This window comes from Dromiciops gliroides, chromosome 2 (assembly GCF_019393635.1).
Source record: "Dromiciops gliroides isolate mDroGli1 chromosome 2, mDroGli1.pri, whole genome shotgun sequence".
NCBI lineage: Eukaryota > Metazoa > Chordata > Mammalia > Microbiotheria > Microbiotheriidae > Dromiciops > Dromiciops gliroides.
In genome coordinates this window covers 563,103,076-563,130,772 of record NC_057862.1, presented here as the reverse complement: position 1 = coordinate 563,130,772, position 27,697 = coordinate 563,103,076, and the positions used below count along the sequence as shown (strand labels likewise).

Here is a 27,697-nt window from a genome sequence, read left to right as displayed (position 1 = left end):
TACTAGTCAAAGTTCAACAAAAATCTTGGCATATGGGGTAGATGGGACTAAAAAAAATGAGTATCATAATAAACACAATCAATGATGCACTTCTTCTACCTGTAACTACATATCTTTGTGAAGAATCTTTTCCAGATATAACAGCCCATAAAAGCAATTATTGAAATAAACTAAAATTGGAACCAGACCTTTGATTCTCTATTATTGAAATGTGTTAAACCAAGATTTATAAAAATAATGAAGGAAATTCAATTATAGGCTTTCACTAAAAATTATTATTCATTTTAATTAAGAACAAAAATACTTTTACCAATGATATGTTGAATCAAATAAAATTATTTTAATTCTAGTATAATTCATTTTTCTCATCCTTTTAAATTTCTAATTTTATGTTTTATAATTTACATATTAATAATAATACGTGTACATAACATAAAACAAATGTTTATTAAGGATTTACACTTAAAAAAACTGTTATAGATAGGTGTACACAATGAAAAATGTTTAGAAATGACTGATCTTTAGGATAAAATACAAACTCTTTAGTCTTCCATTAAAGGCCCTGTGCCTTTTGAGACTTAGTACATATTCCACTCCAACCCTTCACATATTCCACTCCAACCAAAAAACTACTTCTATGAACACAGACCCATTCCTGGAATACATTCCCCCTCCTATTCAAAATCTTTCCTTAGTCCTTCAAGTCTAAACTCAAGCAATATCTACTTTAAGAACTTTCCCTGATGTCTCCAGGTAAAAGTGTTTTCTCCTTTCTCAAATTTTCCTGGACCACTCTCTTTTGCCCTAATCATATATATTTTATCATTCTTCTGTTCATGTTCATGTTAGGATATAAGTTCTTAATCATCAGGAGCTCTTATTTAATAATAATGATAAAAAACTTTAATTTAATAATAATTATCATCATCAGCATAACCATTATAGTTAGCCTTTATATAGCACCTACTATATTCCAGGCACTGTGTTAAGTGATTTTTATAAATATCTCATTTGATCTTCATAACAACCCCGTGAAGTAGGTGCTATTATTAATCCCCATTTTTACGGTTGAAGAATCAGAGAGGTTAAATGATTTGCCCAGGGTCACATAGATAGTAAGGGTCTGAGGCTGGATTTGAATTCAGGTCTGACTTCCTGAAGACCTTCCCTTCTCTCCCTCTCTTCCTCCCTTCCTTTATTTAGTTAGTTATTTTGACTGGATAAAGGAGGCCATTCTTTGCTTCATTTCTTACCTAGTCTTAATCACTGAATGGATATTGCCTCAGGCAAACTGGGAAAGACCTTAGCTTAAAAAGGCCAAGGTCTCCCAAAGCATCCAGGGCCATCTCCATTCATCCTGATCTACATCTTGCCATTGTATCCAGATGGCTCCAGAGGAGAAAGTGAGGCTGGAGATTTTGCACAGCCCTGCCTCACTTAAATCCAATTCACTGCAAGTCATGATGGTCACCTTCCTGATATCATGGTCCTCTTAGAGAAAGAAGGACAAACAACAACAATCTTGACTCCAGGCCCAGCACTTTATCAATTGTACCACCTTGTGACCTATTTTTCATCTTTGTACTGTATTCCCAGTGTCTTAAACATAGATATGAAATATCTATATCAATATAAATATGAAGTCCAGCTCTCTCAATATAAACTTCCTGACCAAAAAAATTAGGGAATTAAATTAATGTAATGAAATCAAGTAAACTATTACTGGTTGGAAGTTGCTTAGGGGTATTAGTGGAAACAAGATCCTTAATTCAGAATAATAGCTAACATTCATGTAGTGCTTGTAACACACAACAACCCTGTGAGGTAGGAGTTATTATTAGCCCAGTTTTATATATGGGTCAATTGATGCTCCAAGAGGTTAAGAGACTTGCCTGAGAATACACAACTAGTCAATGTCTAAGGAGAGATTAAAATTCAGAGTGTTCTGATTCCAAGTTCAGTACTCTATCAATTGTAGACTGAAGTGGCACATATTTCTAGAATGTGGGAACATAACTCCAGCTTTGCAAGTAAAGTCCATGAAAAAAGAGAATTTCCATTTCAACATCAGTTTTCAAAAAAGGCACACTAATGCACTATTGGCAGAGTTATGAACTAGTACTAAAGCAATTTGGAATTATGTAAAGAAAATGACAAACTGCCTATATATGTCCTTTGACTCAAAGATTTTACTACTAAATACATTAAATTAATAATAATAATAAATGATTAAAATAATAAAATTAATCAATGATTAAGAAAAAAGAGTCCACATACATCAAAATATTTATAGATCTTTTCATGGTAATACACAGGAAAATGAAGTAGATTAATGAATGGCTAAATCAACTATGGTACAGGAATATAATAAAATATTACTATGCTTCAAAAAATCATAAACATGATAAGTACAGAAAGCATAGAAAGACATAAACTGATGTAAAGTACATAAGCAGAACCAGGAAAACAATTTACACAATGACTACAACAAGGTAAGTGAAAAGAACAATAACAAAACAGCTGAAACTGAATGAGACCAAAGAGTCTCCATGAGAAGATACCACATTGACCCCTCCCTCCATCCCCAAGTCTTTTGAAGAAGTAGAGAACCATAGATAGACGTGGGGTACTACATATAACAAACATCAGGCATGATTGGTATGGTGTTTACTTTTGTGCAACCATTTTTTAAAATTCTTCATTTCTTAACACTACATTAGAAGGGATGGCTTGCTGAAAAGGAGTGGGTAAAGTATACTGAGGGAAATGTGATATGAAACAAATTATATCAATATAATTTATTTTTTTAAAAGAAACTAGTTTTCCATTCAAAATTATCTAATCTTTAAAAAGTACTATGTCCAGGAAAGTAATGGATTCTTTATCTTCTTAAATTCACTGTGACTATGTATAAACAACATGCATGATTACTTAAGGTCAGGATTTCAAGGTGGAAATATCTAAACATTTGTTCATAATGAGGCTAATAACCTGTAGTTTAAAAGGATGTATCCTTATTAATCCAACGACTGCAATGGATTAATTTTCATAAATAAAAACTAAGCACAGCTGCAAATGCTATGCAAAGAAAATGTTTATATTAAATTGAGTTTCATACCAGCCAATACAGAGGGTTTCCCTCCACCCTTTGTTTTCTAGAGTCTAAGAATTTAGAGCCCCAGGCAACTTCCTGCTGACTAGTTTCCAAAAGTGTTGAGTTCCATGAACCCACATGTATCATATGCCTAAACAGTGTTGCCAGTACTTAGGATAGTACCCAAATCTATTACATTGCTGAAACATGTATAGAGTTTTTATTAGAAAAGCAAAATTGCTGAAAGGCCAGAAAATCTCATACCAGTTCTCCTCTGGAGAGAAAAGTTTTACTCATTACATGCGATCTTGAAAATGATATAAACTACTTAAATGTGTCTTAATGGAATATGGAGACAGCCAGTTTTTAAAAGGCATATTCTACAACCAAAAAAAAAAATCAAACCAATTATAACTAAACAAAAAATAATGTATTCTCATTGTACTTTGCATACAAAAAGTTCCAAAAGAGCCTTAATACAATGGGAGTTTCTCTTAAATTGAGTATTTTTCTTTTTTATATTGGGCATTTACCAATCTGCATTCCCATCCTGCCCCCAGTAATGTATTAAAGTTGTAGTATAATTCCTATTTCAACTCTGTTAATAATACCTACTGAGGGAAGTTTGGTGGCATAGTGGATAAAGCATGGGCCCTGGATTCAGGAGGACCTGAGTTCAAATCCAACCTCAAACACTTGGCATTTTCTAGCTGTGTGAGGTTGGGCAAGTCACTTAACTCTCATTGCCCTGCCCCCCCACCCCCCAAAAATTGCATATAAAAAAATAGCAGCTACTAATTACATGCTTCATCACTATAGATTCATAAAACGTTAGAGCTGAAGGAGACCTCAGAAATCATCTAGTCCAACTCCATCACTTTACCAATGATGGAAACTAAGACCCAGAGAGGTGGCATCATGTACAAGAAGTTAGTAAAATACTTGAGATACTCTTTTCACCAGATCATATGGTCTCAGTTGTACAAAAGGTATATGTCATGCTTCCCTCTGGCCCTGATACAATAATTCCATACAATTAAAATCTGATATAACATAGTTAACTTATAGTATGAGTGTTATTTTTGTTCCCCCAACAATTACACTGTACAATAAAGCAGTTCACAATGCTATATAACTTCTCAGCAGTTTCTCATGAGCAAATATCAGAACCCCTGTGTATGAATTATGAACACTAAAGAAATAATCAAATCAAATTTTTTATAGTAGAGGATGAGATACATTTATTTAAAAAAAAAAAAAAAGTAAACCAAGCCCTGTAAAGAAGATCTCACTACTAATTCCGGATTCAATCTCTGGCCAGGCATTAAACAAAATCAGTCCATTCTGTGCATACCATCTGCCAGGAAGTTTCCAGCTCTATGCTGTACTCCAAAGTATTCATGATTTATTCTGAAGCAAAAAGCTAACAGTTATTTGGAAGTCATGCTAACATACCCAAGGGTCTTTAAAAAAAAATTATGAAAATGCCAGCATGGAAGAATCAAAAAGTGATGCACAAATCAGTTGCCGCAAGAAGGTAGGAGAGAAAAAAAATTGGTTCTGGATCTCTTCTCTTAATTTAGAGTCACTACCAGTGATTTTTTTTTTCAAAGTAACAACACATAAGGCATCTATGGAAATTCAAGATAAGATACACTGGAGTAGTGCTATGTTTTAGCTTTATAAGGCAACTCCAACACTAAGCAGCTAGTACAGCATGCTGCTATAGAATACAAGTCAGGAAATAAAACCAAATCAACAAATATTTAGTAAGAGCCTACTAGGTGCCAAGTCGCCATGCTAACACTGGGGATACAAAGAAAGGTAAAACACAGTCCCTATTCTCAAAGAAATCAAATCAAATAAAGGAGAAAACATGCAAATAACTATGTAAAAACAAGATTTTATATATAGGATAAATTGGAAATAATCAACAATGGGAAGGCACTAAGATTAAGAAGGATTAAGACAATAAAGCCACTCTAACAAAAGACAACTAAAAAAAGAGAAAATATCTTACAATTTCTAAAATCTAATTAACCCCAAAATAGAGAAGGGCAGAAGTAGCAATTCCATTTTCCAAAATAGGAAACTGACAAAGAAAATTTAAGAAATCTCTTATTACTATAGAGTAAGTCACAAGAGGAGCTAAGACTGCTTTTCAGATCTCTGGAATCCAAATCCATTACTCCATCCATTAGGACCCATACAAAGTGGGGTGAAAATGATTAGTCAGTTTTAAAGGATTCATAAATTCCTTACTTATAAGTACTTACTAATAACATATAGTGATCTGCTGTGTATACAGGGTGTTCCAAATAGTGCAGTGTTTAGCTTTAATAACTTGAGAAGTATGTTACATACTTATCAATAAAATAATTAGAAAGTTTATTCATTAAAATTTATTTTTCAATTATCTGGTTCCAGGAATTTCAAATAGCAAAGTTTGAATTTTAATTTTTACAAGAATGGGTTTCATTATGCATTGCATATGTAATAATTTCTGCACAACACCTTCTTTAGACCAATGGACCAATAGAAGAGGTCCTCTTGCTTAGCCAACATGGTCATAAAATCTATCTACACTAAACATTTTCTTGTGTGGTCAGATTTACATCAAAGCTTTATTCTTTGGATGATCTTAAGGCTAGGATTACAAATATAGCCCCCTTTCAGTTACTGAGCAACAGCTGATGAAAGTTTTTACAAGGTTTGAAAACTGAGTAGAAAAACATGTAGCACAAAAAATGGTTATTTTGAATTTTAATAATAAACATATCAATATTTGAAAACTTTAAATAATTCACCTTTCAAATGTATTTCTAAGTTTTCAGCATTTGTTCCCTTCCTGCCCAGCCCACATACCCTTGCTTTCCAATACAAAATTAAGACAGGACTTCAGAATGTCAAATATAACTAAAAAGCAGAACTCAAAATTAAAAAAAAAAAATAGCAGGGGCTGCTAGGTGGCATAGTGAATAGAGCACTGGCCTTGGAGTTAGGAGGACCTGAGTTCAAATCCAGCCTCAGACACTTGACACTTACTAGCTGTGTGACCTTGGGCAAGTCACTTAACCTCAAATGCTTCACCAAGAAAAAAAAAAATTAGCAAGCATAGTTAGGTGGAAAGTACCTAGAACAGGAGTCTAAGACCCTGGGTTTGATTCTACACTCTGATACTTATGCAACCCTGTGCAAGTCATTGTATCTCCCTTGACCTTGGATTCATCCTTTGTAAAATGAGAAATTAAGAGGAGATAATCGGGGTGGCTAGGTGGCGCAGTGGATGGATCACCAGCCCTGGAGTCAGGAGTACCTGAGTTCAAATCTGGCCTCAGACACTTAACACTTACTAGCTGTGCGACCCTGGGCAAGTCACTTAACCCCAATTGCCTCACTAAAAAAAAAAAAAAAAAAGAGGGGATACTCTCTCAGGTCCTTTTCTGATCTAAATCCTTAGACCAAATGACAGTAGCAAAGAAACCTCAAATGAGCTTGGAAGGTACAAGGAAGAGAGTCAGGTCTTCCTTCATTAGCATCCACAATTCATTCATAATCCTTAATATCTAACACATACCATGTTTTCTTTTCATCTCCTAAAATTCCCCCAACTCACCCTCCACCAAAAACAATGAAAAACTGAGATTTATATAAAACAATAATTATCAGAAGAAATACACATGGCTTCAAACCAAATATCACTAGATGAAAAAATAATCTGGTTGCTCCACATAATGGGTAACCTTCTAACAATGACAGTATAAACCTCCTTTAGCAATAATTTGGAAAAACACTGCAACAGTCTAAGAAAAGAAAAGGCTTAAATTTTTTAACATTATGGAACTGCCTCTTATGCAAAAATATGTGGTGTATAATAATGACTTTGAAAGTAATTAAATGATTTAAACCATCCTTAAAATGCAGTGGCACTTAGTTCATTCACTCTGACAAATGGGAAAAGTAAGCTTTATTGAAATGAAAGCCAACTGAGTTGGGTTTTCTTGGGTCAAAGGCCATGACTTCATCTCTCCAAGAGTACCTGCCGCTGTCAGAAGCATGTAAAAAAGCATTCCCAGAGGTGGCAGTCCAAGTGATTATTCCAAAATGGAAATGAGAAGATGCTCAGATCTCTGCATAGCTTCTCCAGACAAAGGAAAGTGCCTGAGGACAAGGAACTAACTAGGGGAGGAAAAGTAGATAATCTGATGGTAAAAAAAAAATTTTAAATCTCAGTTTCTCTCACTAACTTCTGCATCCAGAAAGACTTGATCTAGGGCCACAGAAACCCCGGATGATTCAAGACCTCCAAGAATCTGAGTACAGCACAAGATAACAATTGTCTCAACTCTTAAAACAATTCAAAAGCCTAAAAAGTATTCAGGAAGTGATGATGTAGACAAAGGTATGAGTGAAACATCTATCTTCCATAAACTATCAGGAAGATCTTTATATTATCAGCTGACCACAACATTTGAGACAGTCGTCAAATACAAAGTCTAAAAGCTAGCCCAAAAGTCGAGTGCTTATAGAAAGTTCACCACTGGAATGGAAACAGGAAGTATGCTTACAACTCACATATACACTTTATGGCATGGAAATTATGTTACATCTATTATCACCTCTGAACATGACAACAATCCTGTGAAGTAAGGGCAACAGATATGATCATTTCCTTATTTTACAGATGAGGAAATAGAAGTATAGTAAGATTAAGTGACCTACCCACAGGAATACAGCTGGCTGAGTATTGAGAGCAGAAGTCTAACTGGTATCTTTCCCAACACCAACCCTACATTCTTTCCACTGTACTACTTATTAAACTGTTCTTCAGGGCTAAGGAAATTAAGCTATATCATATAGCAAGGGGAGTTATTCTGTCCCAGTGATTTTCCAAGTGTGATCTGGGGACAACCTGACAAGAGGTTCTGCAAGGTCAAAACTACTTTCATAATAATACCAAGATGTTTTCGTTTCTAATACAATAAATATAGATATAACCCACATAAACAAATGCTCTTTGGAAGGTTCTCGACAATTTTTAAGAGTGTAAAGAGGTTTGAGAACCAATGCTCTGAATACTTATATAGCATAAATTCCCTTATCTCCATACCTCAAAAACCTCTGTATATCCTCATCCAGTATCTCTTCTTTTGTTCTAGTTTCAAAGGATAAGGCAGCTTTCCCTCTTACCAAAGGTAAATCTTCCACTTACATATTTGATTCCTATGTCCTCTAGGAGTTTGCTTAATTAAGCACTCTATTATCTTCAACTTGTATCCACTTGTCCCATCACCAATATAAAGGCTTTGGTCTCCTTTATCCTTAAAAAAGTAAGATCTCCTTACCACCTCACACCCATCAGACTGGCTAATATGACAAAAAAGGAAAATAATAAATGGGGGGGGGTGTGGAAAAATTGGGACACTAATGCACTGTTGGTGGAGTTGTGAACTGATCTAACCATTCTGGAGAGCAATTTGGAATTATATGCAAAGGGCTATAAAATCATGCACACCCTTTGATCCAGCAATACCACTCCTAGGTCTATATCCCAAAGAGATTTTTTTTTTAAAGGCGTGAAGGTGAGGGGTAGGGGAAAGAACTATTTGTACAAAAATATTTATAGCACCTCTTTTTGTGGTAGCAAAGAATTGGAAATCAGTTCAATAATCCAAGACAATTCCAAAGGCCTTATGAAAAATGCTATCCTCCCCCCTCCAAAGAAAAAACTGATGGAGTCTGAAAGCATACTATTTTTCAGTTTTGTATTTTTTTTTCATAATTTTTCCCCATTCTGGGGGCTGCGTATTCTTTCACAACATGAATAATATGTAATATGTTTTGCATGATTGAACATGCAAGTTAAATTGTTTACTGTCTCAGGGAAGAGGGGAGGTGAAGAAGGGAGAGAGAAAATTTAGAACTCCAAATAAGTTTTTGAATGTTAAAAAAAAAAAAGAAAGATATCTTAACCTTAACATGCCTTCAAATTACAATCCTCTCTCTTTCATCCCCTCACTTTATCTCTTTATCACTTAGACTCTCATGATACTTCCTCTTCCTGCCTCTAGCCTATCCTCATTTCCCTAAATGATCTTTTTTCACAACCCTGGCCAAGTAATTTTCATAATGAACTATTCTGATCATATTACTCTACTCAAAATTTTTCAGTGTCCCTCCAAAGTCTAATACAAAAATAACTTATAATTTTAGTATCCAAGGTCCAACACACTTTTCCTTTCATCTTATCCTACTTGTATAGATACTAGATTCTAGCCAAAACATAATATTCTGTAATCCATTTTCATCCTATCTTGTTAGATGCAGAGGACAACTTGCACAAAGGCATTTTTATTCTATCTTGTCTCCATGCCTTTGCTCAAGTTGTCCCCTGCACCTAACATGGGCTTCCTTTATTTTATCCGGCTAATATCCCTCCCTTCCTTCAAGGCCCAATCCACGTATCACCCCTTTCAGTAAGCCTTCCCTGAGGTGAAAGTGATCCTTCTCTTATCCAGAGAACCTCATAGCACTTTTCATATGGCTGCTCTTATTAGTACATATAGAACATATAAACCTTGTCCTTAAGAAGCTTACGGTCTAATATGTTCTATGAAAAAATTTTAATTACTTGAGGGCAAAGACTATGTCATGTTTCATTGTAATATGCTGAATACTGAACCAGGGTCTTGCACGTAGGAAGATGCTTGATGAACATTTAGTTGAATTTTAGCTACAAATCCTTCTGATGATTCAAAAAAAACTTGATAATAGATCATTTTCAATTCTGCAGAAAATATTTTCTCCTCAATATGCCAGAAATAGAAATCCTAAAATGACAGTCTTTTTATCACTTTTCATCACAAGAGAATAACAAAAGATTTTAGGCTTAGATTTTCAACCAAAGAAGAATCTTTCAACAGAGGTAGCCCACTGTTGTGGCAATCAGAGTTGGACAAGAGCAAAAACAGAAAGTATCTTACACTTGCAATTAAGATTGTTCTAAAAAGCTCTTACTAAAGAGCTGTTCTTCTCACCTTTGTCTAGGATTTAGGAAGGTAAGATATAACCTGTTAAAAAGTATTCTTCTAGTAATTCCTGAAAACCAATCATGCAATGGATGCAAATTTTATAAAGATAGTAGGTTCTTTCAAGTGATTTTTTTTTGCGATTGATAACATATTTCATATTAGTTTTAGCACAAGAATAGAGATGCACTAAAGTATTAGATGCTCTTGAATATTCAACAGACTTCTGTGCTTTGCTGAGTCAAAAATGGAAAAGATCCAACAGGAAGAAGAGTTCACAAGTCTCAACATAAATATAATAAATACTCAAAGTAACTTTAATGCTTTTTTGCCTCTCATTCCTAATCACACAGAACAATTTTTAAAGAAATTAAACTATGATAAAAAACTTCACTCACATTATTTCCAGCAAAGTACATCATAGCAGCACTTGAAAAAAATTGTCTGAAGAGAAAATGTCATTATAAGTTATGACCAGTTCTTACTTTCAAAATGTTTTGAGTTTCATTCCACTTGTTTGTCCATTCTTTGGTCAATTCTTGTACCTGAAAATAAAATAAATGCTTAATGAATGTTCAGAAAAAAGGGATTTCTTTGACTCCCTCATTACCCAACAAAATTTCCAAACCCATTGACAATTTATGATGGTATATATCATAATTTTAAAGTAAAATACCGCAACTATTTCTCAAAAATAATTCAATGGAATTTATGTCATTCTATAGATGTTCCCTTATGTGGAAGAGCTAACAAAATCAAAAATTTGCGAATGTAGCTCTGAGTTTTAAAGTCTGAACTGTACAAATGAAAACAGTTTTCATAGATATTAATCAGCCTTAGATAATCAAGGATGGCAGCTTCCTTTTTAATTATTAATTTTGCTTGTCTATACTTTAGACACAAGGAAATAGTGATTTCCTTTTCTTTATAATTAAATGTAGTGATTAGACAATCTTTGAGACTGTCTTTTAGAGATAATCTGCTTCAGTCACTAATTAATAGATTTTCCAAGTCTCAGTCCTGTCTTTTTTTAATTTTATGACTCAGTTGCTGTTTTAACAAAGGCAGACATGTAATAAGATCAACTTCTTTCTATATTATGACACATACATTGGATATACATTTTGAAACAGTCTGACACACCAATATAGAAGCAGCACTGCATAGTGGGTCAAGTGGTGGGCCTGGAGCCAGGAAGACAGGATTCAAATGTTGCCTCTAATAACAGATTTCTGATTCAGGCAAGTCATTTAACCCAAGCCTCGACCAACTTTCCAGCACTATTAAGAACTACTAAGGCAAAGTGTCATTAGTTGAAAAATCTGTTTTTCAAAGTGAATGGAGATATTTTGATAGTCCAATGCAACCTAATCATGTAATCCTAGTCATTTAAAAAGCAATTAAAATAGACCATAAAAAGTACAAATGTAATTCCCTAAACTGGGTCCTAGAAAACACAGGAAAAAACCAGAAGGGGGATATATACCATGTGGATAAAATGCTCACAAGAAGGGATGAACTAGAGGAGCTCAGAAGATTGGTATCAAGATTTCATCTTTTCAAAATTCTTTTCATCTCTATCTCTGCTGCCATCTCTCCTTTCCTCACTATTCTCCTTCAATTCTACTAGTTTCCAGGAAACATGTCTGTCTTTTAGCTACCCATGACATTGAGAACACCTTTAATTCCTGTTTTTCTACACTTGGGTAGAGAGGAAAGAGCTCTGGATTTGGATTCAGAAGATCATAGAATTTAAATCCTGGTTTGACCACCTATCAAAGATGTGACCTTGAGCAAACCTCAATTTCCTAATTTGTAAAACAAGGGGGATTAACCTAGATAACCATTTAGGTCCTTTCCTACTTTAAAATCCTATGAAGAGATGACTATATTAATGAAAAAAATGTGTGTTGGTATAGTAAGTAAGAGGATTAGACACAGCATCAGGAAGACCTGGATTTGAATCCTGCCTCAGACAACTGTGCAGCCCTGGCAAAGTGGCTAAACCTTGCCAGGACCTCATTTCCTTACCTCTAAAATGGGATAATAACAGCACCTAACTCACAGAATTGCTTTACTGTATGAGGGCCCAGCTGAGATTATGTAATACCAACTCATAGTAGAAGCAATCAGCATAGTTTCATGATTTCCTCCAGTTTCATTCAGCAGCATGTGAGGAGGAATGGAGACAGCAGATGGTAGGAGTAATCCAAGGTTAGGGATTAGAAAGGCATGATAGGTGACAGGACAGTGGGAAGGAGACTCAAGTGTCTCCACACTTAAGGGTTGTGGTACAGTTCAAGTTGTTCACCAAGGGGTCAAAACTGGGAAGGAAAGAGCATAATCGGTGCAGGAGAGATGACCTGGGAAAGAACCAAGGGAGAAAGGCACTGGAGGTCACAGTGACAATAATGATTAGGATCCAGGTTTATAATCCAGAGGTACAAAATGTAATGATAGCACATTATGAAGGGCTTGCAGAATTCATGAGCATGGAAGTAATATTGCTCCTAACAGGCCTATATACTAGATAATAAATGAATGAATATTTAATTCCAATATCTAGAATCTTCTTGGTATGTAAAGAAACAATTATAAACAGTACTGAATTGCTTTACTGACACCACCCATCTTTTGCTTAATGGATTTGAAAGGAAAATTAATAGTACTAACTGCTTCAGAGTTAAGGCCAAGCCTTAAGGAATAATTCAATGTCAGATACCTTTTATGGCAAAAATACAAATGATATGACACTCAGTGGGTTTTTTGACTCAGAAAAAAATGTGCACAAAGAGGCTAATTTGAAATACCATTAATATCATTCCTTCTTTGAAGGACTGAAACTAAGAAGATGGGAATACTAAATTAATGTCTAAAATCACTTATGGAGAAAGAGTTAGCAACTGTTTTCAAGTTAGAAAATCTCTTTTTGAAATGCAAAATATCCATACTACCAAAAATTTCTCATGAAAGGAAACATTTTCCAATTCCTTTTGAATATAATCAAATAACTCAAACTTATGAAAAACAGTATATTTTCAAGTATTTTGCCAGAAGCTTTAATTACCACAATCCATACATAGTTATTGGGGAAAAAACTATCATTATGATATAGTTTTCTTATAAAGCTGCAATTTTATCATTGTGATTATGGCAATGATATTTAATACTAATAATATAAACTAAACAAAAATAGCAAAAGACTAGAATGAGGTCTTCTTAAAATATGGCAAGATTTCTGAGCAAGACAGGCAAAAGTTTCTGTCAGCACAAATATATTTTCTATTAGACTAAGCTGAACATTCCTGATAACTATTACAGAACAGAGGCATGATTTCACAGGCAGGAGGGGACATCCTCTCCTGAGAAAGGTAAGCATTTTCCCTTATACCCCTCTCAGAGAGGTACCCAAAGAATGGACAGCTGAGGGACGGGTGCAGGTTCCCAAACCAATTATGTTAGAGACAGACTTCCTAGCAAGCTTTTTAGCAGCTACTGAGCCACCATATCACACTGCCTCTCAAGTATAAGTGAGATGCAAGGAAAGAATGTTCAGCGTGCAAACTAGAATTAGATTTAAAAGGACAAACATTTCAGGAGAAAAATGGTCATTCCAAATGAATGTCTATACTAGCACTATTTCTCCACACAATCCACATTAGAATCATCTATTTGCCAGACAGATAACTTTACAGTAAATTTCCTTAAGGGGAAACCCTAATCTTCCTTCTTACTTAAGCCTAATCATTTGGGACATGAAACAAAATACAACCCAAAAATTGTTCCTAAAAATAGTTTTCATAATCTTTTTTATTATATAATGTAAATATATTCTATTTAATCAGGCAGTGATGAAACTCATTTTCAAAAAGCATCACCTTATCCAGACTCTAGTTAGTTCTTACAGTATGAACTGCTTCCCCTTCATTTGCCAATATTATTCCAATCTCCTATTAGTCGTCACCATACCTTGCACTGTGTCCTTCCTATCTGCAGCCTAAGTTAACCTAATAAATACTTGTTTCCTTCCTCCCCAACCAATCAGAAATACAGATTGCTATCATTATACCCTCAATGACTTTCAGAAATTTTTTTCAAACTCTATTACATTTGTATATTAGGTATATTCTTTTCAATTTGTAATAGGATGGAAATAGGCTGATTTTGTGAGATGATATCAATTACAAAATTTCAGAGTACTTTATGAGAGAAAAACAATTGAGAAAAGAGATGTAACATATTTAAATAACTTTTAAATTTGTAATGTAATGGTGGACATTAGTTTACCACCTCGTTCACTTCTAACCCACCATGATTTTAGGCTACAGGGACTGTTGTTGTATTCTTGGTTTAATTATGCGCAATGCAGATGAGTAAATTTCTATACTATTTAGATGGCCCAAATGATCTTTTAGACATTTACTAGATATATGACCCTGGAAAAGTCACTTAACTTCTATTCACATCAGTTTGCTCAACTACAAAATGGGGATAATAAAGCACCCATCTCATAAGAGTTGTTGGGAAGATAAATGATATATTTGTAAAACTTAGCATGGTGACTGACTATAGTAGACATTATATAAAACACTTATTCTCTTCCCTTTCCCTTTCCCTTACCCATAAGAACAACAGAGGTAGTGTGGTTCAATGGCTAGAGAGCTGGCCTTGTATTCAGGAATACCCGAGTTCAAGTCAATCAATCAACCAACCAACAAATTAATCAATAAACATTTATTAAGTGCATCAATGTGTCAGGCACTGTGCTAGGCACTGGGGATACAGAAGGAGGTAAAATGAACTTACAAATCTAATTAATTCCCTATCTCTGACACACAATTCTAAGAGACCAGAGAGAGTTACTGAACTTCTCTGTACCCCAGACAACTCTGGAAGTGAATAACCACATTAGTGGCTGGAATTTCCCACAATGGCAGAGGAAATTTCTTACACCAACAAACATATAAAAACTTATACCAAAAAACATATTAAAAAAAACCCAAAGAGTCAGAATTAGTTTCTTTTCAAATGTTAACTTTTCTTGAAAAGAATTAAGAAAAAATATATTTAAGTCTCAGATGTTAAATACTACAGTAAAAGACATACAAAAAGGGCATGTGATTCACAAAGGTTCATTTTAGGGAATGTGATAAAGCAGTACTTACTCTTGCTTCATTCTGCTGGAGTTTCTCTTCCATACTTAAAGCTGTTGGAGAGTCCAATAGTGCAATCTAAAAGTAAAATATATAGGAACATAATTATTAGTAAAGAATAGTAAAGCATAGAGCATATTTTTTCCTGGTGTAAAAAAGGATAAACAATTTGTATAATGCAAAATTATCCATTTAATACTATAGGTACAACTAGAACAGCGATCCCCAATAGGTACAACTAGAACAATGACACACCAATGAGTTGTTTTATATTAATCCACCTGAATAATTCAAAACTATTTTTCAATCTATACCAAATCTATACCAATCTATACCAAAAACATACCCATGTGTATATATGCACAGATAAACATATGTATACATGCACAAATATATATATGCACATGTATATGCATATACCTTAACCAAATCTGATACCTTTTAATAACTTGGCTTCTTAAAAAGCAATCAGTTCTCAATAAAGCAAAGGAAGGGAAAAGCAGATTCTGTTGATAAATTGCTTTGAAATGCTATATTCATAAAATTTTTGAATTGAAAATGCTTCAAATTTTTATGCACTTGGAACATGCTTTTTACCATAGAAATTTGATTTTTAATCATAAGTACTAAAATAAGTAACCACAGGGAATCAAACTTTGTGTTGAAGCTTAGGGTAACTAATATTCTCAACGAACCATGGTGGCATTTGGAATATAATATTCTGGAAATACAAGATTGCCCACACTAAAAATAGTATAGGAATTTATATGCTGTAATAGGCATTTAAGAACACCTGCCTATTTAATCAAGCATTACAAATTTAATTAATTTGGGATAGGTCTGTACTGTCTCACACAACCATTTATTACTTCATATTGAGATTACCCTTATTATTATTATTATATGTTAAGTTTATCAGAGGATCTGATTTTTATTAGAGCTTAAATCATATTTGGTAAAAAGGAAACAGAGTGAACCTCTCTCTGCCAGCCCCTCCCTCCCACCCCACTTTCCCTTCTGCAACATTAGCAATGCCACGTACACATATTCTCTTCTCCCTCTCCCTCCCCCCCCTCTTAAACTTAAGAACTCTGAACAACACAATAATAATTAAGTACAATAACAGAATGCCAGTGATAAAGAAAGCCATCCACCTACTCACAAAAATACAATGGACATAAACTAAAGAATTTGACACCCATCTTGAACATGGCCAATACAGGAATTTCTTCTGTTTGACTGTTTAGTTATTACCAGGGTTTGCTTTGGTTTGTTTTTTCCCGGGGCATGGGCGGGAGGGGGGAGGGGGGGGGTGAGATGGTAGAGAGTAAAAATAAATACTTAGTAACTTTTTAAAAGCAAAAACAAAAAATTGGGGGAAATAATTGGGGGGGGAGAGTTTCTCAGTTTGGATTTGCGTAATGACTCTTTTTTTTTTTTTTTAAGAGAGGCAATTGGGGTTAAGTGACTTGCCCAGGGTCACATAGCTAGTAAGTGTTAAGTGTCTGAGGCCAAATTTGAACTCAGGTACTCCTGACTCCAGGGTCGATGCTCTATCCACTGCGCCACCTAGCTGCCCCGTAATGACTCTTAATGATACTCTTACTTTGGAAGTATTTGTGGTCTTTTCCCTATCAGGAAAATGGAATCCTATAATCAGGAAAATTAAGTATATCCTGAAAATCTGTCCAGTAAAGCATGTACATATTGCCTTTTAAAAGAAATATGCTAAAGACAATAATATGAATGCAAACACCACATACAGCTGACTACCAATAAATAATGATTACCTTGTTGACAAAATACAAAGAGAGTATGTTTCTCCTTCATGCACTGCTGATCATCTTTACCCTTCCCAAATTAGGTCCTGAAATTAGCTGCCCAAATAATTGGTTTCATCCTACAAACAGCACCATGGGTGTCTGGCTTTGAATGTCACTGATTCTAAGTGCTTTGATATCCATAAGGGCTTTGTATCACCCTTTGATATAAAAACATGCACCATTCTAACCGATGTGTAGAAAGGGAAATATCAGAATCAGAAAGACCATAAAGCATGCAGAGACACTCCATAACTGGTTCCAGTCTGCAAACCAACTGGTAAACACAGCAATCTCTTTGATTGAGTGGAATGATGGAAATGGCCCCAGAGGTGGAAAATAATCTGGAAGTGCCGACTTGATAAGTTTTAAAAGGTCAGGAAAGCAAGCCTCTGGGAGACTGGGAGCCACCTGAGGCCCAGAACTCCAGGAGTCCAATGCCATATTATATTCTGCAGCCAATCAAGCACTGGTGCCCAAGGAGAAAGGTGTAACCTCCAGAAACAAGCCCAGAGCTAGTTGAGATGAGGATTCATCTAGCAGCACAGGATTTCCTGTGTACATGAATATGCTCTACATGCTCCCTCCCGGATAGGTTAATCACCTGAAATCTCATTTCCATGATGATTTAACTCAATTTTAAATATACTTTCTCAATTTCCTCAGTCACCTCTCTCCCCTGACTGGAGAGCTAGAAGACAGAGCACCAAACTCCCAAAGCCTTCCTTTACATAGGTCTAGAATCTGAACTTTTCAGATAACTCCATTTTCCATCAGGTGCTTCCCTTGGTTTAGACTCCATAGAACATCATGGTCCTCTCCCCTAATTTTCAGCTTCCTTTTGTGTGTTGCTTTCACTCATTAGATTGTAAACCTATTGAGGGCTAAGTAAGCACAGTACCTGGTACATTAAGTGCTCACTAAATGTTTATTGAATTGAACTGAATTGAAGAATCCCAAACTAAATTCCAGAGATGAACAGATATAAATGTAGCCTTGAACTCTTTGAAATCTATCTAGAAAGTCAAGAGCTCTCTAGATAACAATTTAGAGATACAGAATGAATATTCTGAAAGATCAAGTTGGTTTCATAACAACATGAACATAAGCTTTGCACTGAAAATAATATGAAGTACGAAGCTGTCTCCCTCCATGCCTTTACAGACTGTCTAGAAGGCCTTGAACATACTCCCATCTCACCTCAGTCTCTTGGAATCTCTAGTTTCCTTCAAAGCTCAGCTCCAGTGCCATCTGTCTGTACTTATCTGTGCACATGCTGTCTGCTCCTAGAGGACAACGTTGGGTTTGTTCTCATCTTTGTATCTCCAGTGTCTAGCACAATGACTGCACAAAGCAGGCTAATTCACTTTCCACACAGATCAAATGGAAATAGGAAATAGCTATGGGTCCTTATTCAGGCCAGAACTGAGGGTTGAGACTTTTGTACTATGGGATTCTCAATCTCAATCTATCTGTTTTACAATCAATCAACTTCACTAAATGAAAAGGTCTTAGCTTTCTGTCTCTTGTGGAGCAGTCTTGCTCAATATGAAGAGGAGTTGAGACTGAAAGCAGGGATACAAAGATGCTTGAATCCCTCTAATGAAGAGGAACCCAATACTTCTGAGGCAGCCCATTCTACTTTTTGCAGAGATCTCACAGTTAAGAAGCTTCCCTTGAGGTTCAGTCTAAATTTACAACTCCCCCTCAGTTCCTACATGCTCTCCTCTCCGAAGGCAAGAAGAAAGCATCATTTCTCTTCTTGAAAACAGCTATCATGTCCTCAGAGTCTTCCTTCAACAGGCTAAATATTCGCAATTTCTTCAATCAATTTTTATACAATGTGCAACCTTCTCCATCCTAGCTACAGTCAGTTTCCAGTAGTCTACAAAACATCAAATGATTCTGTAGATTCAGTCTATTCAATCATTCACAAAATATGCAAAGAGATCCAAAAGTGGGTTACTAAATTCTTAACTGAAATCAAGAAATGTTTGAAATCATACAGCCCCTCGGGGCAGCTAGGTGACACAGTCGATAAAGTCCTGGCCCTAGATTCAGGAGGAACTGAGTTCAAAATCCAGCCTCAGACACTTGACACTAACTGTGTGACCCTGGGCAAGTCACTTAACCCTCACTGCCCCCCCAAAAAAAGAAGAAGAAAACATACAGCCCCAGCCATGTACAATTACATCAACTCTTTTTTTGTTTGTTTGTTTGTTGGGGATATGAAACGGGGGGTAGAGTAGACTTCTGATGTCACTGGAACAGAAACTGGCTCAAGCAAAGAAAATTTCCTCAACCAATTCAGACTTCCTCCTGCTCAGCAATTTCTGGTCTTAAGGAGCTACCTAGAGTGCTAAGGGTACTTCAAGCAACTTGCCCAGAGTCATATAGCCAATGTATCTGAAGCAGTTCTTCTTGATGATGATGCCAACTCTCAATACATAGACAATATAGCCTTTATCAGTTCAATTTAAAAAAAGAGTATCTACATGTCTACCTCACTGATTAGACCTGTAATTGAATAAACTATCAAAAGGAGATTCAGTCAGGCATAAAAAACTAGAATGAGTTATAAAAATTCTAAAAATATTTTTTAAAGCAAGATTCCTGGCCATTTCATAGTAATGGGGTCAATCAGTCAATAAACGTTTATTAAGTACCTACTATGTGCCAACCACTGTGCTAAGCACTGGAAATAGAAAAAGGGACAAAAGATATCCCTGACCTCAAGAAGTTCACAATCTAATGGGGAAATGAGGAAACAAATATGTACAAATAAACTCTATGCAGTAAAAAAGGAAATAATTAAAAGAAGGGAGGCAATAGAACTGAGAGATTGGGAAATGCCTCCTGTAGAAGATGGAATTTTAGTTGGGACTTAAAGGAAGCCAAAAGATGCCAACAGACAGAGATGAGGAAGAAGAACATTCCATGCATGGAGAACAACCAGTGAAAATGCCTGGAGCCAAGAAATGGAGTGTCATATTCACGGAAAACAAGGAGGCCAGTCACTGGATCAAAGAGTAAAAAGTAGTGGGGAGTAAGCTGTAAAAAGACTGTTATATCGGAAGAGCTGAATTATGAAGGGCTTTGAATGACAGAGGCAACAGGGACCCATCTTATAAAATCACATTGATGGCTGATTGGAGAATGGATTGAAGAGACCTGAAGAAGACTGACCCACCAGCAAGCTATTGTAAAATAGTCCATTACAATCCTTCATCAGAGTGGTGGCAGTTTTAGAGCTAAGGGAGCATATTTGAGAGATACTGCAGGGTAAAATAGACAGACCCTGGGCACAGACTGGATATGGAAGATGAATGACAGTGAGAGTCAAAGATGACACCTAGGGGCAGCTAGGTGGCGCAGTGGATAAAGCACTGGCCCTGGATTCAGGAGGACCTGAATTCAAATCCGGCTTCAGACACTTGACACTTACTAGCTGTGTAATCCTGGGCAAGTCACTTAACCTTCATTGCCCCACAAAAACAAACAAACAAAGATGATTCCTAGGTTGTGACTAAGGGATTAGGAGGATGGTGTTAACTGGAAAGTTGGAAGAGGCCATGTTGTAAAGAAACAATAAATTAAATGTCAAGCAAGAGTTTATAATTGATGCTAGAAGCACTAGAGAGTCACTGGAATTTACTGAACAGAGAGCAACATGATCATGAGCTTTAAAAAAATCAGTTTGGGGGCAGCTAGGTGGCGCAGTGGATAGAGCACCAGCCCTGGAGTCAGGAGTACCTGAGTTCAAATCTGGCCTCAGACACTTAACACTACTAGCTGTGTGACCCTGGGCAAGCCACTTAACCCCAATTGCCTCACTAAAAAAAGAAAAGAAAAATCAGTTTGGTGACTCTGTGGAGAATTGATTAGAATGGACAAACAGATTTTTTAAATTACCATTATACCTTTACAATTCACATCCCCATTTACCAAGTTGTAGAAAATGAAAACCAAATAATAATAATAATAATAATAATAATAATAATAATAATCCCAGTAGCAGATCATCAATAATCATTAATTTAAGTAATAATGTTGTAAATTCATAACCTGACATAAAATCACAGAGGTCATCTATTCTCACTTCCTCATTCTATAGATGAGGAAACTGAAGTTAAGCTAGACTAGGTGCATTGCTTGAATTCATATAGGTAGTAAGTAACAGAGGTGACATTTGAACCTAGCTCCTCCAACTCTAGAATCAACATACTTTGAACTATAAAGTACTACCTCCCATACTTTTGGAGATGTTTAACTACATCACTCTCGATGTTCTTGCTATACATGAAACCAGGAGACATAAGACATCCTTCTGCCTGTTTAACCACTCATCCTCAGTTTCTTTTCCATGATCTTCATCCATTTTCCACTCTTACAAAAGGAAGGGGGGTCTGTCTACCCCTTAGATGCTATACGGGCTCCTCTCTCTCCACACTCTGCCTATAGGGATTTCATCAGTTTCAGTAGATTCAACTATCACTCCAATTTCACATTATCGCACTCATTTTCAACATTTCTCATTTAGATGTCCCACATACATCTCAAATTCAACATGCCCAAAATGGAGTTTATCATCTTTCTACCTTATACCTTCCCCTTTTCTTCCTCTTGTTTATTGAGAGTGCTGCCATCTTTCCAGTCACCAAAACACAAAACCTCGAAGCCATGTTCAACTCTTCCTTCTTACCTCATCCACTGAATCCAAAACCATGTCATATTGGTTCTACAGCCAAAATATATCTTGCATCTATCCTGTCTCTCCACTAAAAAAGCCCAAACCCTAAAATTCTTATTACTACTCACCTAGACTGTTGTGACAGAATTCCAATTGATTTCCCTTCCTCTCACTTTTCAAACCATTGTCCACATAGCTACCAAAGTGTGATCCCTAATGCACACTCCTCTTTCTTCAAGCAGTTCTCAGAGTTCACACTTGGCTTTAGGATAAAAAGTAAGCTTCTCTGCTTGGCACTGAAAGCTCTAAACAATCTAGGTGCAGCCTACATTTCCAGGCTCCTTGAACCTTATGCTATTTCACACACTCTAGATATTCCAGCCAACTTGAATTTGCTTTGACCTATATATAACATTCTATCTCCTGTCTCCCATGCCTGAGGTGTCCTCCTTCCTCACCTCTCCCTCACAGAATTCTTGACTTTGTTTAAAGTTCAGCTGATGAAGCCTAATTTTATTCTACCAATTGCTGGCACCTCCCCCCACCCCAAGATGATATTTTGTATTTATATTTCTATGCACATAATATTTTTCCCCAACAGGATATAATCTCATTAAGTCCAGGGATTGTTTTGTTTTCTTCTGGATTGTGATTTTATTGACTCTCAGTGAAGAACTTCTTCAATACAGGTCAGTTTCTTCCCTGCTACTTAGAATCTTGGAGAATAGCCTAGAGTCATAGCATTGACTTTAAGAAAAAACATAAATTAACTTATCTATATGGTTTCTATATTTATTTTTTAAAAAACATCTACCAGTTAGATTTTAATCTGATTCAGCAGCATTCAAGGAGTTTTGTGGGCAGAAGCCCACAAAAGTTCATATCTTCCGCCTACAGCAGTGAAAGGTTAAGTAACTTGACTGGTGGCAGAGGCAGGACTCAAATCCAAGTGTTTCTGGCTCTGAGACCAGCCCTCCATCCACTACACCATGCTGCTGCCTCACAGTAAATACTGAATTAAACTGAACAAAGAAGAGGCAACTAAACAGAAGGATGGTTCACAGGTTCTCCTTAGAGGGGGTACAGAGTAATTGGTAAGACTAGTTTCACTGTGTGCCCTGTAGGCAATAAGAATCATTTCCTGGGGACACTTTATGCTGAAGAACATAAAAAACAATTTCAGTGTAATACAAAGAACTCAGCTTTTGGAACCAGGAAACAAAATTCAAATTGAAATTCTACCTCATACATTTAATGAGCTATTTTGATCCTGTAAAAGTTACCTACCGGGCTTGAGCCTCAGATTCCTCATCTGTGAATAGGGTAATAACAAGAAGTTCAAAGGAGTTAAAAAGAAGTTCAAAGGAGTTAAATAAAAGTGAAATACTGTATGTAAAGTGCTTTATTTATTTTTTTTTTGGTGAGGCAATTGGGGTTAAGTGACTTGCCCAGGGTCACACAGCTAGTAAGTGTTAAGTGTTTGAGGCCAGATTTGAACTCAGGTACTCCTGATTCCAGGGCCAGTGCTCTATCCACTGTGTCACCTAGCTGCCCATAAAGTGCTTTATAAACCTTAAATTACTACATAAATGTGAGATTATTATTATTACCAAAAAGATCCCCTATGAATTGACTGCAGTTTGTGTACTATATCTGTTGTACAAGATAAAGTAATATTAGGAATAAGTGATGAACAGCTAGCTCTTCTCTTCTACTGGTATCAAAACATCATTAAGAGATCTAGTAAGGTGGCATAGTGGATAAACCACCAGCCCTGGATTCAAGAAGACCTGAGTTCAAATTCGCCCTCAGACACTTGACACTTACTAGCAGTGTGACCCTGGGCAAGTCACTTAACCCTCAATGCCCCACCAAAAAAAAAAAAAAAAAAGAGAGAGAAAGAGAGCTCTAGTAGATACTCCCTGAGCCCCTAGAATGTTGCCAGGGCCCCTCCCCCACCTTATGGATTTATAGAAGACCATGGATAGAAGGTGCACAGGATGAAGAAACACAAAAGAACATGGAACATCCATATCAATGAGATTAGAGATCTACTGAAGTTTGAAAAAAGGAAGGGTCTGATTTATGCTAAATGAAATACTGCTTTCTGGTACTACTTTTCCAAAATTCTAGGACCTAGAAGTGGCTAGTGTAACAATTGTAGCCTATATTGGAAAAAATGGTGTGAAGCTAATCACTTGTATTTCAGCAATAATTTGTATTTGTAGCTTATTCAAAACACGAGTAATCTTCAGTTTGCAAATCTGGAAAATTTATAAAATAGAATGTGTGCATGTATATATATTTATAAACTGTTACCGTGTATACTCTTTTGAGAGAAAATAAAAGAACTTTCATATTTTAAATTAAAATCAGCAGTTATGCAAACAAAAATGACTACTTTTCTTCCTAATTCAGTATAAAGAGAAACTAAATAATAGCTAAGCATTGAAGGGGCCAGTTTATTAAAACCATCATAAAATGTTAAGGGATTCTCATCCTAGGAAATACAGCCTACATGTCAGTACTTTCCAGTCCTGTAGAACTTTCTGAAGATTACGTTCAAAAAAAATTGGAGACAAGTAGAAATTTATAACAAGGAAATGTTTTTTCTCAATAAACTACCAGATGTTTTCTCCAAACCTGAGAACTATTTCAAAAAGTAACAGTTGGCAAAATACATATCTCTGAGTTCTTCTCCTTAATAAAGTTCTGAATATACTATCAGATTCAAGTGGATGCATTGGCTGGTTTTGCTGAATTATTTTCACCTTTTCCTTTTTAAATCTTTACCAAGAAAGGAAGCATATATGTGGAAATGAAAGTGATATAAAAAGAAAAAGAGATGGAGAAAAATGTGTTTTAAAAGTGAAGGATAATAGGCAAGATAGCTCACGTGTTGCTGATGCATTCCCCAAAATCTAAAAGGTATAAGAGAAAAGTCTTCCTCGAGCTCGTCACATAGACCCTCTATTAATGATTTATGAAAGGATTCAGAGCAGGACTACACAGAGTAAGATAGCAAGGATGGGTTATGACCCATGCAGGTGGTAATGAATTGCACTGGTATACCCATACCAATGAGAACCCAGATTTAACAAAATATTAGTTTGGTTCCCTTCCTCACAATTTGCTTTAAGCACAGAGAATGGCAGAAAAACAGATGTGGTCACCAATAAACATGTGACAAAGGATGATCTGTTATAATTTGAATTTTAATTATCTTCTTATTCCCTTCCCTCGCCCCAATTGATGTGTGTGAAATAAGCAACAAAACTGACAAATTCCAACTAGACATTCTGATCTATTTTCTACCTTTGAAGACTGTTAAGGCTTTCTACCCTCTCTGAAATAATTTTAACTCAAACTCTTTAAGATTATGTTTCAGGGTCAGCTAGGTGGTGCAGTAGATAAAGCACTGGCCTTGGATTCAGGAGGACCTGAGTTCAAATCCAGCTTCAGACATTTGACACTAGCTGTGTGACCCTGGGCAAGTCACTCAACCTTCATTGCCCCACCCCACCCCCCAAAAAAGATTATGTTTCATATCCTCACAATTGTGTTAAAAAATATATCTTGTAAAAAAATATATATCTTGTTCTTGTTCCCCTGACCACCATGCCCAGTAAGTATAATAACTAAGTTTATAAGTAGCCAGTATAAAGTAATAATGGCAGGAAGTAAGATTGCAAAGGGAGGCAAAAGGCAGTCAGAAGTGAAACACTTTTGAGAAGGGATAAGCTGAAAGAAGATAGAAAATAGAGTAAATGTCACGGGGAGGGAATAGAATGGGGAAAAACACAGCAATAGTAAATGTGAAAAAAAATTTGAAGCAGAGGCAAGAGCAATGTAAGATGATGATGATGATAAAATGAATGGTACTTTGCTAGGCTATTGTGAAGAAAATTCTTTGTCAGGTATAAGGTACTATATAAATGTTATCTATTATATTGTTGCAATAATAAACCTCATGGGTTTATTGTAAGGAATTCTCTCTTTAAAATACTATATGAATGTAGTTTAGTGTAAAAAAAAATGATGAGCAGGATGCTATCAGAAAAACCTGGAAATACTTAGATGAGCTGATGCAAGTCAGATGCACTGTATACAAAATGTGAATGATGTAGCTATTTTCAGCAATATAATGATCCAAGACAAGATCTGAAGGACTTGTGAAAAATGTAATCCATCTACAGAGAAAGAACTAACTAAAGTTATTTTTGGTGTTTTCCTTCACAATCTGATTATTGTGGAAATGTTTTACATGACTACACATGTATAACTCATATTGAATTGCTTGAGTTCTTATGGGGGGTAGGGAAGGAGGAAGAGAATTTGGAACACAAAGTTTTAAAAGTCAATGTTAAAATTTGGTTTTAGATGTAATTTTGGGGAAAAAATTAAAAAAAGATTGCAAAAGGAAAGTCCCGTGCTCAAAAGAGCACAGTTTGCAAACTGTATCATATAATAACCAAAAAGCACATCCTGAGAATATGTGCTAAGTCAGGGGAAGCTGCCTACGCCTTGCCATCAGGCCCTTTTGGTCCTGTGATATGTAAATCTCAGCTAAGTTCCAGACAACCACAGTATGACCAACAGATCACTAAATGGTGCTGATAATTTGAAGATGACATAGGTATGCTAACTTTAAAGTTTTACAAACAACTTTGAGATGATTTGGATATGTTAATGAACTAACCCCCGCAAGGTGGCATAGTCTATCCCTTACTGAAAATCTACAAAGGAGAAAACCCTATAAAAATGAGACCCCAAACTCCAACCCCCGAAACATTCCTATGGGTCTATGCTGCTAAGTGCTCCCAACTCTAATTTTTGGTTACATGGGTTACTCTTTGTGCCTTAACCCCTCTCCATCTTCCCCATGCTGCCTGTCTTCTTGTACCACCCCTTCCCTCTCCCCCTTCCCATGCCATTTACCTCTGTAACCTTCCCCCATACCATTTTTCTCTATTTTCTGTCCCATTTGTCCCCACACCCTGTCCCTTATTAAAATATAACTGAAGCCATCATGATCTTTCCCAACAAGTACTACGTGTGCCTGGCCCATTTAATAATCTAACAAAGTTTAGTGTATGAGGTTGCCTGAGAATTTCATCAGCATTTTTGATACAAATAGCAAAATTTTGTTCTTTGCCTTTTTTAAAAGCTTATCTTTCCCTGATTTTTTTTCACTGTATGCTGAAAATTATTACTTCTCAAAATCTTGTCTATGAACCATGGGAGATTTTGAATGCTCTGCAAACTTTTATTACAAAAGTCCTTATTTCTTAAAACCCATACTTTAAACACTGACTACTACTCCCTCTACCCTGGCTCCTGTCTGCTCCCAGTTTCTGCCCCCTGAACTAAAGAAAAGCCTAATAGAATGCAAAAGAAAAACAACTCACAGTAGAGAATTTAAATACTGTGCTGGTCCACAATATAGTTTGGTTTAGAAAATACAGCATAAGGCAAGTTTGCCACGAACCTCCCTTCTAAATGACCCTATAAGTTCAAATTCATGGATGAGAAGAGAATGGGTCCAATCCCAAATCCTGCATAAGGAATTTATCCCTCATTCTAATATGTTCCATTCCACAAAAGGAAGCTTCCAAAAGAGAATATATGTTTGGAACTTAGAACAAATGTTCACCACAATGAATCATTCTTATCCAATGGTTGTTGGGCATCTTGAAGGAAAGAAATGTGAAACATACGGCATGGCTCAGGAAACTTCAAAGTTCAAGATTTTATCCTGCTTCCCATGTGGCCTCAGTGCAAAGTAACTAATGAGCTAATTGACTATTTCCACAATCATAAGAAATCACAAGTAACTTGACCATAATTTTATGAGAGACAGCATGATCCAGGAAACTGTTTTTAGGTTTAGAGATAATTACATAAGATGTATT

The 27,697-nt window shown here is 35.9% G+C and overlaps 1 protein-coding gene across 2 annotated transcripts in view; it reads right to left on the bottom strand.

Annotated features, from left to right (window-relative positions):
- KIF16B (kinesin family member 16B) overlaps positions 1 to 27,697 on the bottom strand; it is a 358,373-nt gene that overhangs the window by 254,663 nt on the left and 76,013 nt on the right. For both annotated transcript variants that reach the window (XM_043987183.1, XM_043987182.1), the window contains exons 11-12: positions 15,288 to 15,353; positions 10,608 to 10,667 (exon numbers count right to left, since the gene is read on the bottom strand). In XM_043987183.1, coding sequence (XP_043843118.1) covers positions 10,608 to 10,667; positions 15,288 to 15,353 — 126 coding nt within the window. The remainder of the gene's footprint in view (positions 1 to 10,607; positions 10,668 to 15,287; positions 15,354 to 27,697) is intronic.